Below are 16,568 nucleotides of genomic sequence, written 5' to 3' on the forward strand. Positions count from 1 at the left end.
TTCAAATATAATGTAAATTATATGTTAAAAGCAGACGTGTCAGAAGAATTAAAGGAAATCTTTCATTACTTATTTTTCGGTAGTCGTTTTTGTATTCTCGCCTATTGGATACGGTATTTAATATCAAAGGATCAACTTTCAACGACTCTTCAGTTTTACTTTAATTTTAATAACAATCGAATAATAATGTAATAAAGATCTTTTCAGTGATAACCTCATTAAATTCATAAGTTTTGATAATGGAGATCTGAATCAATTCTTTACATATATATGGAAATATGCATAAATTTTAAAATATATTTCAAATATAATGTAAATTATATGTTAAAAGCAGACGTGTCAGAAGAATTAAAGGAAATCTTTCATTACTTATTTTTCGGTAGTCGTTTTTCTATTCTCGCTTATTGGATACGGTATTTAATATCAAAGGATCAACTTTCAACGATTCTTCAGTTTTACTTTAATTTTAATAACAATCGAATAATAATGTAATAAAGATCTTTTCAGTGATAACCTCATTAAATTCATAAGTTTTGATAATGGAGATCTGAATCAATTCTTTACATATATATGGAAATATGCATAAATTTTAAAATATATTTCAAATATAATGTAAATTATATGTTAAAAGCAGACGTGTCAGAAGAATTAAAGGAAATCTTTCATTACTTATTTTTCGGTAGTCGTTTTTCTATTCTCGCTTATTGGATACGGTATTTAATATCAAAGGATCAACTTTCAACGATTCTTCAGTTTTACTTTAATTTTAATAACAATCGAATAATAATGTAATAAAGATCTTTTCAGTGATAACCTCATTAAATTCATAAGTTTTGATAATGGAGATCTGAATCAATTCTTTACATATATATGGAAATATGCATAAATTTTAAAATATATTTCAAATATAATGTAAATTATATGTTAAAAGCAGACGTGTCAGAAGAATTAAAGGAAATCTTTCATTACTTATTTTTCGGTAGTCGTTTTTGTATTCTCGCCTATTGGATACGGTATTTAATATCAAAGGATCAACTTTCAACGACTCTTCAGTTTTACTTTAATTTTAATAACAATCGAATAATAATGTAATAAAGATCTTTTCAGTGATAACCTCATTAAATTCATAAGTTTTGATAATGGAGATCTGAATCAATTCTTTACATATATATGGAAATATGCATAAATTTTAAAATATATTTCAAATATAATGTAAATTATATGTTAAAAGCAGACGTGTCAGAAGAATTAAAGGAAATCTTTCATTACTTATTTTTCGGTAGTCGTTTTTCTATTCTCGCTTATTGGATACGGTATTTAATATCAAAGGATCAACTTTCAACGATTCTTCAGTTTTACTTTAATTTTAATAACAATCGAATAATAATGTAATAAAGATCTTTTCAGTGATAACCTCATTAAATTCATAAGTTTTGATAATGGAGATCTGAATCAATTCTTTACATATATATGGAAATATGCATAAATTTTAAAATATATTTCAAATATAATGTAAATTATATGTTAAAAGCAGACGTGTCAGAAGAATTAAAGGAAATCTTTCATTACTTATTTTTCGGTAGTCGTTTTTCTATTCTCGCTTATTGGATACGGTATTTAATATCAAAGGATCAACTTTCAACGATTCTTCAGTTTTACTTTAATTTTAATAACAATCGAATAATAATGTAATAAAGATCTTTTCAGTGATAACCTCATTAAATTCATAAGTTTTGATAATGGAGATCTGAATCAATTCTTTACATATATATGGAAATATGCATAAATTTTAAAATATATTTCAAATATAATGTAAATTATATGTTAAAAGCAGACGTGTCAGAAGAATTAAAGGAAATCTTTCATTACTTATTTTTCGGTAGTCGTTTTTGTATTCTCGCCTATTGGATACGGTATTTAATATCAAAGGATCAACTTTCAACGACTCTTCAGTTTTACTTTAATTTTAATAACAATCGAATAATAATGTAATAAGGATCTTTTCAGTGATAACCTCATTAAATTCATAAGTTTTGATAATGGAGATCTGAATCAATTCTTTACATATATATGGAAATATGCATAAATTTTAAAATATATTTCAAATATAATGTAAATTATATGTTAAAAGCAGACGTGTCAGAAGAATTAAAGGAAATCTTTCATTACTTATTTTTCGGTAGTCGTTTTTCTATTCTCGCTTATTGGATACGGTATTTAATATCAAAGGATCAACTTTCAACGATTCTTCAGTTTTACTTTAATTTTAATAACAATCGAATAATAATGTAATAAAGATCTTTTCAGTGATAACCTCATTAAATTCATAAGTTTTGATAATGGAGATCTGAATCAATTCTTTACATATATATGGAAATATGCATAAATTTTAAAATATATTTCAAATATAATGTAAATTATATGTTAAAAGCAGACGTGTCAGAAGAATTAAAGGAAATCTTTCATTACTTATTTTTCGGTAGTCGTTTTTGTATTCTCGCCTATTGGATACGGTATTTAATATCAAAGGATCAACTTTCAACGACTCTTCAGTTTTACTTTAATTTTAATAACAATCGAATAATAATGTAATAAAGATCTTTTCAGTGATAACCTCATTAAATTCATAAGTTTTGATAATGGAGATCTGAATCAATTCTTTACATATATATGGAAATATGCATAAATTTTAAAATATATTTCAAATATAATGTAAATTATATGTTAAAAGCAGACGTGTCAGAAGAATTAAAGGAAATCTTTCATTACTTATTTTTCGGTAGTCGTTTTTCTATTCTCGCCTATTGGGTACGGTATTTAATATCAAAGGATCAACTTTCAACGACTCTTCAGTTTTACTTTAATTTTAATAACAATCGAATAATAATGTAATAAAGATCTTTTTAGTGATAACCTCATTAAATTCATAAGTTTTGATAATGGAGATCTGAATCAATTCTTTACATATATATGGAAATATGCATAAATTTTAAAAAATATTTCAAATATAGTGTAAATTATATGTTAAAAGCAGACGTATCAGAAGAATTAAAGGAAATCTTTCATTACTTATTTTTCGGTAGTCGTTTTTCTATTCTCGCCTATTGGGTACGGTATTTAATATCAAAGGATCAACTTTCAACGACTCTTCAGTTTTACTTTAATTTTAATAACAATCGAATAATAATGTAATAAAGATCTTTTTAGTGATAACCTCATTAAATTCATAAGTTTTGATAATGGAGATCTGAATCAATTCTTTACATATATATGGAAATATGCATAAATTTTAAAATATATTTCAAATATAGTGTAAATTATACGTTAAAAGCAGACGTGTCAGAAGAATTAAAGGAAATCTTTCATTACTTATTTTTCGGTAGTCGTTTTTCTATGCTTGCCTATTGGGTATGGTATTTAATATCAAAGGATCAACTTTCAACGACTCTTCAGTTTTACTTTAATTTTAATAACATTCGAATACTAATGTAATAAAGAGCTTTTCAGTGATAATCTCATTAAATTAATAAGTTTTGATAATGAAGATCTGAATCAATTCTTTACATATGTATGGAAATATGCATAAATTTTAAAAAATATATCAAATATATAGCGAATTGTCTGATTCTTATACACCTTCTTCCTAAATTTACGTAATAAAATTGATTGAAGGACATGATCATGGACATGATTGAAGGAAGTGATGGCTCTGTGGACGAAATTCAACCACATTTTGTTAAGTTAGTCACGTTTCTTTCATAGTAAAGAGAATCACTTTCAAATTTACAGTTTTCAAATTGTTATCCATATCAGATCAGAAATATATTTGATAAATATCATTAACTAAAGTATAATTAAATGCCAAATAATGAATATTAAAATATATGTAAACTATCTCAAGAACCTTTTTTAAATCACATTTAATTAAATCTAATTTCCATTAAGTTACAATATATTGATAAATTTAATTATTTTAACAATGAACACTATAACAAAATTATATATATTTTTTTTATATATTAGAGACCCATCAGCCTCTTGCACTATTTACGGTGTGTTTACAGGTATACAAAATACAACACATTTACATCAGTTAAAATATATAATTTTATTAGAAGTACAGAATGTAAACAACACTATAAATACATAGTCGGAATAAAAAAATCTAGAGTTAAATATGTAGGATAAATATTATATATTGCAAGATGACAAGTAATATATATAAAAGTATACAGATGTATGAATATAAGAATATTAGAGTACAATGGTCGCATAACCCATGACAGTGATAAGAATACAAGATATAAAAAATGTAAACAAACATGCATGATATCACATAGGTAAAGACTTTTATATTTCTAGTAGTAGTCCTGTTATGGTTAGAATATTAATCAGCTTATCCAAGTTCTCCAGCCCTTGACACTGGTCCATCGTCTTTGCGAGTTGTACCTTCGGCATTCGGTTAGTATGTGTTTGATAGACAGCGAGGAACGACATTCGACGCACACTGATGAACTTCTTCCCTTAATGAGCAACTCATAGGTCAGTTTGCGGTGACCAATTGAGAGACAGAATAAGCTTAAATTGCGCCTGCTGATGTTAGTCGTATTATGGCCCTGATAACACCCTCTTTTTACCTCCCAAAAGATTCTTGTTTTCCCATAGAGCCCATCTGAGATGGTCTAGGTGTCTAAAGATTCTGGTAGAGTGGTGCTTCATATCCCTACTCCAAAAGAGGCAAATTTCCGTAATTGATTCCTTCCTCTTCTTGTCGAAATAATCCGCTTTTTCATTTGAAATGATCCCAGAGTGAGAAGGGACCCACCGAAGGTGATAGTTTTGCCGCTCCTTTCCAATTTAGAGGTTAGTTTACGGATAAGTTTTCGTAGCGGGTGTCTTTATAATAAAAGTATAAAAAGTAAACTAAAGCGGATGGTTTGCTGACACGTTAAAATGCCACGTACAAGTGACAAAGAGAATAACATGCAACATGCCTTATCAAATGGGTGCCATTGCATAGTTTTGGTTTGTTTAGATCTCGAAGTATAATGCCTTTAATTTCAATTATCTGTATAATAAAAAAACATTTAAGGACATTATGATTCGTGTATTTTTCATGTATTTTACCGTCTTTCTATATTTAATATGTTATTTTCCCACTATTTTTCTGATTCTTATCACTAATTTGTTGTTAACACCATGGAAGATGGAGAAGTTTTGAATTATAAATGGTGAAACTAACCCGACTTTGTTATATTTATTTATATTATTTTGATGATTATTTTAAATGTAAACAATGCTGACATATGGTATGTAATATCCATTCAATGTTAATATTAATAACCTTCGGTGAGATTCTCAAGAGCGACTTCCTTAAGAAGAACAGGTTGATGCCGTAATAGTTGTATTCTTGCTGCATTTCTCGCAAGTTCGCGAGTGTTACGGTAACCAGACGGAAAGATAAATACCATTAAGTAGATAAACAAGCCATTTATAAATAGCGATATCAATAATAAATATAGTAGATTTTTGGTTTCTTAATATTTCTTGTTTATTGAAATATACCCCATATATTGTTTCAACAATCTTTCAGCATATGTGCTCGTATTTTTAATTAGTTGTAATGAAGGTTCGGCATAGTGAATTTTAATTCTGTAGGTTAGGTTTAAGAAAAAAAATCATAGTGGAGAAAGTTTCCATATCATTTGTCGTTGTGCAGTTTCTATTCTAGTTTCCAATTTTACCATTTTTCCTATTTATCTGCCATGTTGTTTTTTCTCTTCTACGAGTTCATCACCATCGTTTATTGTTGTTTTGTTCCATTGTATTATTCTCCTTGTTATGTTTTTCTATAATAACTTATTAAATAGTTTGAGTCAGTTGCTTGATTTTTCTGTTTTCTTAGTTAGTTAGCTCTGTATTCACCTTCATGCTTTTATTTTCTTTGGTTTCTTTATCAATATTTACATCTTTGGGCCCTTCTTTCCCCTCGCCTTCCCATATCCTTCTTTATACTCTTTCAGTCTTTCCTGGTCTTCTAGAGAACTTGAACTTCTTTTGAACTAGAAGAAGTCTAGTTCAAAATCCACAACATTTCAGTCATTTAAGTTGATCATTAATAAGTTAGTCAATATTTATACCCAATAAAATGCATATCAAAAATATACCTATAGATTGTTCAGGATATAGAATTATTTAATTATACGACCACATATTTTCACTTTTTTAATTTTACATTTATGATCTTTCTTTTACATTATCTTCTTATGTTTTTTGTTTTCTTCTTTTTGGTTTTCCTTGGCTTCTTACCTGTGCTCAATTTCTCTTCTATTTTTATCACTAGAATAGTTACATTCTGACTTTTCTGAGCTTGCTTGATTATTTTAGTATATTAGAATTTTTATTTGATATTTACTCTGTCTGCTTTACTTGTTTTTCTTTTATTTATTTAGTGTTTATGTTAGTTGACTAAAACATGTATTTACGCTGTTCGTTGATTTTTTTCAGGGCTACTCTTTTTTATAATTTAAATATAATTTAATTTTCATTATGGATTTGTAATGTTGGTATAAATAATTATCTCAGTTTTCTTATGAATTACATCTTATAACTATTAAATATGCTCAGTACAATCTTAATTTACGTAAGTTACTTCAAGTAATAACCAATGAAACGTCAAGGTTTTCTCTAATTACTGGTTTAGTTCTTTAATTACATACTATGTTCTTGACAGCCTTATGATTGATGTTTAATTCAAGAAAATTGGTGCAGTTTCCTATTTTGTTTTCTTCTCTCTGCTCAATGAATCAAGAGCCATCGACAAATACTAGTGGTAATGGATAGGAGAATTGTCCCATGAATAGAATGGGGTTAGCAGGATATCCTATCGAAGAGCCCCTAAATTTCTTTAAGAGGTTTTATAATATGTGGGTGTGCGTTGTCACATTTCAAGATTATTTTGGAACATCCTCTTAGTAAAGTAATAGCAGTAATAATAGTAATAAATTAATAGTTTTTGTGATTAAAACCCTTTTCCATAGTATAGCTTATATAAATTTGGATCTAATTTGGAATCTGGAATTTACTAATCAAACATTTTGAGTACTAACAATGTTGTGTAGCTACCCACCTTTCTATCTCCTCTTCACTATTTACTCTTTAATGTTTTATTTGCTTCTGTGATTTGGTTGTACTCTTGAAACATCTCGCATCTTTTTATATTTTGTAATGTTTTAGATGATTTACATCAGGTTTGTACTAAGATGTTTGATTACCCCTAGTTCAGCTATAAAGTTCTCTCTAAGGTATGATATTTAAGTCACAAATGCATTTCAATTCACTGAAACAATCGCAGATTTAAAGTAAGATTGTGTTACTTTTTTTAAAACTTATAGTCACTTTAACATGTTGCGTTATTTGGTGACTAAAACGTATGTTTATTTTCTTAGGACTGTGATATAAATTATTAAGTATGCCTAGTTGACAAAATTAAAACAGAATAAACATGTATCAAATACATATACGATACAATCACAAATTGTATAAATAAAATAATAATCAATCAATAAATTAAACGATATTATATATTCAAAATATATCAATAGATGGATAGAATATAAAAATAAATATATAAATAAAATTAACTTAAAAACACATATAAAAAATAACAGTATAAAAAATTATGATTCATAATACATAATATATTAATATATTGAAACCAAAGTAGTAGATAAAATATAACGTAAAGGTTATAAATATAAAATAGTTTGGTTTCTCTAAAATAAAATTAAATATGAGATAAGAAATTAGATAGAATATTGTAAATGAATTTCATGTAAATAATCAAATATTCTATCGATGTGATTTGAAGTGAAAAGAGTTTTCAGATTTCTAGGTATATCATGTCTTTTTCGAGTAGACCGTAGAGCCTCACATGATGGTAAAACATGTCGGACTGTTTTTGATAGTCCACAATAATCACATAACGGAAGAACATCGCCAGTCATAAGATATGAATGTGAGAACTGACAATATTCGATCATTAGCCCATTTAACAAGACTTGCTTATATCTATTAGTAGATAATGTCATAGAAGTAAAAAAGTCTTGCTTAATAAACCACAATTTATTATCGCCCTCCAGCAATTCCCACTCCAACTAAACAAGACTATCGATTTTAGTCGTAATAATGGGATATAGATCCTTATAATATGGAAAACTAGGAATATATCTACCACTTAGAGGGACTCTCTCATTAGCATCTATGCCCACATGACTTTTTTTTTATTACTCTTCGTGAGTCCACAATCTGCCCTATTGGCAATAAGTATTTCTTCTGTTTATATTATATATACATGGCATGTAGAAAATCACTTCATTAAACAATCTTCTGTATAAAATATTATCTTAATTAATTAGTCTTATTCTAATGCTTATTCTAAACTCTACATATGTCCAGTAATCAGATCAGGTGGTGTTAAACGTTTTAGTCTACGCACTTCATTATCACGTCGCATATTTAGCTGATTAGCGAGTACATTGGGATGCACTGACACTCTTTCGAAGTACTTCACACAAACACGTTGGATTACACTCGTTATAGGTTCTAGAGGAATATCGCGTTGTATCACTTTATTTGCAATATAGTACGGAGCATCAACAATGGCACGCAACACCTTATTTTGGAACCGTTGAATGATGGATATATTAGATTTGCTAGCAGTACCCCATAGTTGAATTCCATATGTCCAAATGGGCTTGAGTATAGACTCATACAGCAATACCTTGTTATCTAATGATAACTTGGATTTGCGCCCAATGAGCCAATACATTTGATATAATTTTAGTCCCAATTGTTTCCGTTTAGAGAGTATGTGCTTCTTCCAGGTTAGGCGTCGATCTAAATGCATACCAAGATATTTAACATGCTCTACTTGGGGGAGTTGACGATGATTGATACTCACTGGTGGACATGTTCTTCTACGCAGGGTAAACGTTATATGCGTGGATTTTGATTCATTGGCTTTAATGCGCCATGTCTTCAACCATAATTGTATTTGCTCCAGGTGGGTTTGTAGGTTTATTGATGCAGTGACTGGATCTTCATGGGATGCTAAGATTGCTGTATCGTCTGCAGCCCACATGACTGGGGACCCAAATAATCGATATTCTTCTTTTCCGTTCAACAAGATTACAATCTCTTATATATATTATAGATACCAACGATAATAGGGTGTCTAAATGTTGCATTTTCAATTACCAGCATAGAGCTCAGGGAATAATTACAAATCAACCAATCGCCAGATTCAACCCTCAATACAATCTGTAGAGCTTTCCAGATGGCTCTTAATTCTGCCGATAGTATGGATAAGATTGTGGTACTCAACGATCGCGGCTCGAGAATAGATTCCGTTAATCATAAAACTCGTTTAATTGGAAAAAAATAAATATGTATTTCCTATAAACCACAGTATAAGACCATCACCGACATCGGCCAATAAAAGCGGACATTATTCCAAAAGATCAAACACCTACCCGGCGATAAATCTAAAGTCTGCCCGCATTTATTCAATATCGTCCACCTTTTAGCACTTCAAAGTTCCTCTGAACACGGGCCCCGTCCGTAAAAATCCCAGTCAAACTCTTTGTCTATTTTTCCGTAAAGTAATCTGGTCCATTACCGACGACCTCTTTTAAAATTTTAAGCAGATCCATTTTTCTGTGACGCCGGCTTATCGTCTATAACCTTTCCTCCGTCTCGGGGGCCCCTCGAGATATTAATTTTGCAGGATGAGGACGCCGCGACGGCGGGGGAGAGGGGACGGACGTCGTCGGTCGACTTCATCAAAGGACTAAAAAATGTAATAAGTGCCGGAATTATTAAAATTATGTGTTATGTCGAGGAAAAATTCGAGAAAGTACGCAATAAAATTCCGATTAGGTTTTAATTTTATATACGAAATCATATTAAAAAAATAATAGAAAAAAACGTACTCCTATAATTTTCTTGATAATTATTGGTATGAGCGGTTGGAAAATTGCCTGACGCACCCTCTATGTGGTTACTCAGTTTCATTGTTCTAACGTATCCACTATTAAGATTCGATATAAAAAGTTTTATATTACAACTTTCACAAAATATACACAGCGATCAAATAAAATGTACTAATATAATTATGTAAGTAGGTACTTCTTCCTTAATATATTAAATGGAATATAATATAAATATAAAATGGATTTATATATATAACTTCTTCTTGTTAAGGAAAATTTTGGATTTCTGATGCTTTACACTGAAACTTGACATTTATGATCATCTTCCTATTTGAATATTTTATCTTTTAGGTACCATTTGTGGTGTTGAAATAATTAACTATTTATAAGTTACTAATACTTCTATGTGTCAAGTTGAACATAACTAATCTTTAGACAAAATTTTACGTTATTAATGAAATTTCGCTGCTTCATTTAGTATAGAGATTTTGAATATTATCATATATTTTTGGTTGGACATTTGTCTTTGCTTTTAAAATACACATACTCTGCAAGAAGCTAGTTGTCAATGGAGGCAAGATCTGGGTTATAAGGTGGGTAACAAAGCAAATCGAAACGCAATTCGTGCAATCTGTTCATCACTTCTATGACCACTAGGTTAGGTTCAGGCCAGTACCGTGATTGAGTGAATTATGTGTTAGTACTTTTCTTATATAAAATTTAATATACTTATGGATAAGTTATAGTTAGTTATTTATATCATAAATTTATAGCAAATGTTTATTAGCTAATTAAGCAGTATACATTAAAGCGTAAACGTTTGTATAAGAGAGACTGTAAAACTTTTTTATTGAGCTTTCAAGTTTATTAGGAAATCTGCAGAGGGTTGTAACAATTCTTGTCGCCAGAAATAAAATTGGATGAAAAGGTTATAGATCGTCAAAACGAAAACTTAATATTTTGATTGATTGAACTTGATCTGTAACAAAAATAATATATAAGTAGTATTCAATAATATATCCTGTAAAACTAGATGTCATACCTGATAAAATACACTTTATATTTATTAAGAATATAAAAATCTAGTTAGCCATGCCGAAAAAATTTATGTATTTAATAGTGTAGCCTGTTCATATTTGTCCAAAGTCTATGTTTGTTTAGTTTCGAATAGGGTCTGTTGTTAAAGACAATATAAAATCTAGAATTACAATTACAAGCAAAGTAATGGTAAACATATTTAACCTACTTTGTATAAGAAAAGTATAGAGTTATACAGATATAGAGTTATACAGTTACACAGAGTATAAAAAAATACTGTCCTGGTGAGGGTTGAATTATCGACCTACCACTATACCATAGAAACAGTTGCCTACAATGTGTTTACGACGTCCTATATGATAGGTTTAGTGCTTAAAAAGCAAACTGACTGACTTTTAAACCGAACTACTTATTTTAGATAAAAATATGTGAAAATATTGTACGTACGTGCCTTTGAAATTTGAATCTTCAAGTTTTAAAAATCTTTACAACTAATTTATATGCCTAGTTTAAAATAAATATTCTGGAAACTTCTGAAAAATTTTAGCTTCACCTTGGTATAATTTGCTTATGTAAAGGGTACAAATCACTAGGCCCGTTTAAGTATCGTAATGGGGATAAAATTAGGCGATTATTTTCACATGTTAATGCACGTGACACTGTTATAAAGGAAGAACGAACCTATCGAACATTGATATAGGGTAGAATGTAACTTTTAATCGCCTGCATCATATTAAATATTACGACTAAAGAGGGTGGTATTCATAAAATGGACGCGAAGCACAATAGGATGCTCGGTGTCTTTTATGGTTGGCCGATAATAGGTTTTCGTACTTTTAAATACAATGTAGCGTCACCGCGGTTCCTGAATGGTATATTGTAATGTTCCGCTTACAGGTTTGGATCCTGCTGGCCCCCTATTTAATAAATGGCCGAAAAGCCTAAAGCTCGACGCCAGCGATGCCGAATTTGTGGACATTATTCACTCTGACGCCGGCATTTTCGGCTATCCTCGTCAAATTGGCCACGCTGATTTCTGGCCGAACAGGGGACTAGCCCCCCAACCTGGTTGCAACTTTAAAGAGATTAAAATGAGGAATCCGGACGCCATAGTGGAACTCTGTAAGTAGCTTACATTTAAGAACTAGAAGAATGTTGATTATAATTTATTTTCTTTTTACTAACAGGTCAATTGAAAAGTCCCTGGCCTACCATAGTAAATAAATTTTTTGGCAAAATTATTTTTTTTTATTCAACATAATTCATTTTAAGGGTGATACACTGGCTATAGCGACCCTCCAACTTTTCGATATCATCTTTGTCGTACGATTTGTCGTTTGCTTCAAAATAGGCCTCAGTTTCGTCGATCACCTCTTCATTCAACGAAAATTTCTTCCCAGCGAGCATTCTTTTGAGATGTGAGGATAAGAAATAGTCGCTGGAGGCGAGATCTGGAGAATATTATGGATGAGAAAGCAATTCGAAACCCAATTCATAGATTGCCATTGTTTTCACTGACTTATGACACGGTGCATTGTCTTGGTCAAGCAGCACTTTCTTTTTCTTCAAATGCGGCCATTTTTCGGCGATTTCGTACTTCAAACGGTCCAATAACCCTATGTAATAGTCGCTGTTGATCATCCTTCCTTTTTTAAGCTAGTCAATGTAAATTATTCCATGCCCATCCCAAAATACAGACGCTATAACCTTGCCAGCCGACTGCTGCGTTTTCTCATGCTTTTTATTTGTCGTATGTAAAATATGTAGGTATATATGTACCGCATATAGGTTTATATCGAACATGAGGCATAAACTGATATCATATTTGATAAACAATGGTCAGGTTTCCTTTTGTTAACTCATATTCTTCAGAATTTATCCTATTGACTCGAATTGCTTTTTTTGTACTGCTAAAACCTAATCAAAAATGTTTTAAAAGGAATTCTAGTAATCGAGTAACAATGGTACAATAAAATTAAGAAAAAAAGCGATTTCCTAATTTATAATGCTTGTATTTTTATATTTACAAAGCAACTTGTATTCTATAATATTTCGTTTATTTCGTTTTCATTATATTTGAAATAGACTGACTGGGTATATAGAGTATATCTAAATTATACGAAGGAACACAGAATAGCATTTTTATAGTTTGTATGAAAGCAATTTTGTATTGGAAAGATCAAAACAATTTTCCAATATCACCTTATTTTTTAAAATGCAATCTTGATAAAAAGAAAAACTCTCTTCACTATGTTAGCTGGGCTAGCCAATTTTCTTTCCGCAGTTTTACAAACGTTTTCATTTTTAGTGTTTTGTAGCCACTGGAGATCATATCAGTTTTTTGCAGAGTCCGTATTGAATCCGAACGGTTTTTGGGCCGTTAATTGCAATAATTGGAAGGACTTTGAAAAAGGAATTTGCAACGAACACAACAGTATTGTTACCCGAATGGGATTGTACGTTGATGAAAGGTAAATATCTGATGTATTTTTCTTTATTTAAGGTGATAGGCGTTTCTGACTGATATATTTACATTTTAAATATATTTTATGTAAATTATCCGCTTCGGGCGAGTGGGTTATATATTATTTGAGACCAAATTTATTGTTTATTGCTTGTACTTAGGGTTCGTATAATATTTTGCATGATTTATGTTGTTTGAACGATATTGTGAAATAGTCGTGCTAAGTGAATAATAGGAAATTATATTGTAGGTTTAGTTAAACGCAATTATTTATGAATATTTAATAATTTTGCCAGTGTACTATTACAGAGATTGTTCTTTGTTCAATTATCATTGATAGGGGTGTTATAATATTATATTTAATATTAGTAGAATTGTAATATTATAATTGGTATCACTCTTAGAATACAACTCAATTTAATAATGTAATAATTGAGGAGCTTTTGATCAAAAACAGACATATTGAATTAAATTAAACCACATTAGTGAAATAGGCACTAAAATACTAACATAAGCAATAAGTATTAAGTTATAAGAATCGTACTGTTGTCTAATGATAAGTCTTTTGACGAACCAGACTGTCAACGAGGAATATTTGAGTGTTATACTAAGTTTGTTAAGGTATTCTCTAATTGTTCGTTGCTATAACACAGCCTGTTTGCTTATTTTCAATTGATTTGTATGTATTTTGGTATTTAGATAGCATGCAAAAAATTTTAGGACCAATGTGTAAATCTAATATAATGTAACGCCAGTAACCAAGCTGGTTAAGACTGGATCTCTCAAATTATGTCTTGGAGACTTTTCTGGATGATGTTTCGAATACATTTTGTAAGCCAAAACTGAAAAATTTTGATTACTTTTGTCAGTTAATTTTTTAATTATATTACTTTTTTAAATAAACTTTTTAAAATAATAAACAGAACCAATAATAAATAAAAGCTACTAATGATGTTAAAAATTTTCTCTTTTTGTGTGATTCTTAAAAGTTACATCGTCAAATTAAATGAATTTAAATTATTTTAATATCATTAAAAAAACTTCTGTAAAAATGTCAACTGACGTTCCTTCTTTCTTATTTCTTTAAATTAACAATCTATTATGAGCAAATCTGGTAACTGGAGTTGGTAACTTTTTAACTCTAAAATATATTGAGCATTTTATCATTATTTTTAACATTGTCTCCTAAACATAGTTAAGTAATGTACAGTGAAAATGTTTGAATACTATTGTGAATTACTGTGATATAACTGACATGCCAAAGGAATGATTTACTCATAATGGGATGTATTGAAAAGTATACCAGATGTATCTAAATTTTTAGTTCTATATTGGAAGAAATCTCAACTTTATTAGTTAGCTTAAACCAATATATTGATTTGGTTACTAATATGAAATAGATTTCTTGTAGTAAATTTTTAAAATTACCATACCTTTAATTGATGCCATTTTGTGCTAATGATTTTCACGTTTATGTATATATATATATATATATATATATATATATATATATATATATATACATATTACTTAATTTACTTAAAATTATAATATAGAGACTGTGTAATGTATGTAATTACATTTTTTTTAAACTAATATTGCATAAATTCTTTTGTGTTTATATTTTTTCCAGCTGTATTACAAAAATATTTAATCTAACGTATATTTTTTTCTATGTTTTAGAGCAAGAGGCAATTTTTATTTACGGACTAATCCGGAATCACCGTATTCGTTGACCTAGCTCATCCCCATATCTAGTATGGAAAAAATCAATGAGACTTATACTGTATATGTTGAGAGACTATTTAGATAGACGTAGATGGATTTTTCCGATATTAAATCGTATTTACTAACATGGTTAGGAGCAGTACGAACTTAAAATCATTTAAACAGTTTTTTTTTCATAGAAAGAAATATGTACCAGGTGGTAGTGGAGCAATATTAGTAATTTCAATAGACCACAAACATAGTCATTATGTAATATTATCGGATTTCTTACGCTGCATATTTTCAAATGAGCGCAAATCATTTTATTTTATGGGCACATAGTTTTGATGTAGTTTTTAACGATGGAAATTGTTTCATAGTATTTGCTGGTGCCGTATCCTTGTATATAATGATTGTAATTAGTAGGTTAGATTATGTAGAAATGTATAAAATGTAAATAATTATTAAAAACATGACCGATTTTAAATATGCTTTTTTATTGTTACGAGGGTAAGGCGACAAGTATTAGGTGTTCCCATATATTTTTATCAGCGACATCTATTATCATCATCGTAAACAACTGTTAAATTTAATAGTTTTGGATAGTATTCCTTTTAATTTTATTGAGTAATTCAGTACATACAGTGGTTCAAAATTGAATTTTGATAATTTCTCTTTACTTTTGTTGCTTGCATCAGACAATTTCAGAAACTCATAATGACGCTGCTTCATCATAACTCAATTGTTAGTTTTTGGTGTAAATGAGATTTTAATTTTATTAAGAAATGACAAACTGGAGGACCAAGAAAGTTTCAATACAATGAATAGCAAGGCTTGTTGCACGAACAACCGACCCAAACTCTCGAAAAACTCTCGAAACTTAGCTTAGAGCTTAGCAGGTGATCAATAAACTGTTTACACATGTGAATTATGAAAATAAATCGATTTTTTCAGACTAGAATGAGTCAAGTTCATTCAATGTAGTTGATAGTCAAATTCTTTTTAAATTTGAACGTTTTGCTTATTACTTCTGTCCACTAGATAGTTACAAAAGTTCCTGGTTTGAGAAGTAATTGTATAGATCTCAGGATATCGCAAACTTATCAAAATGCCCTCGAACTGTTAAATATAAATTGGAAAAAGTCCTCAAATATGCAACCTGCTTGTTCAGCAATATATTTAGTCAATATTCGACTTGAAATCAAACATCTGAATGAAACTTTTCACGCAAAAGCAAGAACCTGGGGAGAAAACATAATATTGAAGTTTCCACGTTTTTTCCAAGTAGGAAAAATAATAATTATCCGAACGGGAGCGCTCACTCAAAAACTTTTCCTCCTCTGGTGAAATTATACTTTAGAAATTTG

The 16,568-nt window shown here is 29.5% G+C and overlaps 1 protein-coding gene across 4 annotated transcripts in view; it reads left to right on the plus strand.

Annotated features, from left to right (window-relative positions):
- LOC143191636 (inactive pancreatic lipase-related protein 1) overlaps positions 1–15,370 on the plus strand; it is a 62,606-nt gene extending 47,236 nt beyond the window's left edge. For 3 of the 4 annotated variants that reach the window (XM_076396935.1, XM_076396937.1, XM_076396936.1), the window contains 3 exons: positions 11,928–12,152; positions 13,339–13,501; positions 15,178–15,370. In XM_076396935.1, the coding sequence (XP_076253050.1) occupies positions 11,928–12,152; positions 13,339–13,501; positions 15,178–15,235 (446 nt within the window). In that variant the 3' untranslated portion in view covers positions 15,236–15,370. The remainder of the gene's footprint in view (positions 1–11,927; positions 12,153–13,338; positions 13,502–15,177) is intronic. The other variant, XR_013004576.1, reaches the window with a different exon arrangement.
- The last annotated feature ends 1,198 nt before the right edge of the window (positions 15,371–16,568 follow it).

The sequence above is a fragment of the Rhynchophorus ferrugineus genome, unplaced genomic scaffold, assembly GCF_030347505.1.
Source record: "Rhynchophorus ferrugineus isolate W39M unplaced genomic scaffold, kcgeb_rfMv2 rfM2, whole genome shotgun sequence".
Taxonomy (NCBI): domain Eukaryota; kingdom Metazoa; phylum Arthropoda; class Insecta; order Coleoptera; family Curculionidae; genus Rhynchophorus; species Rhynchophorus ferrugineus.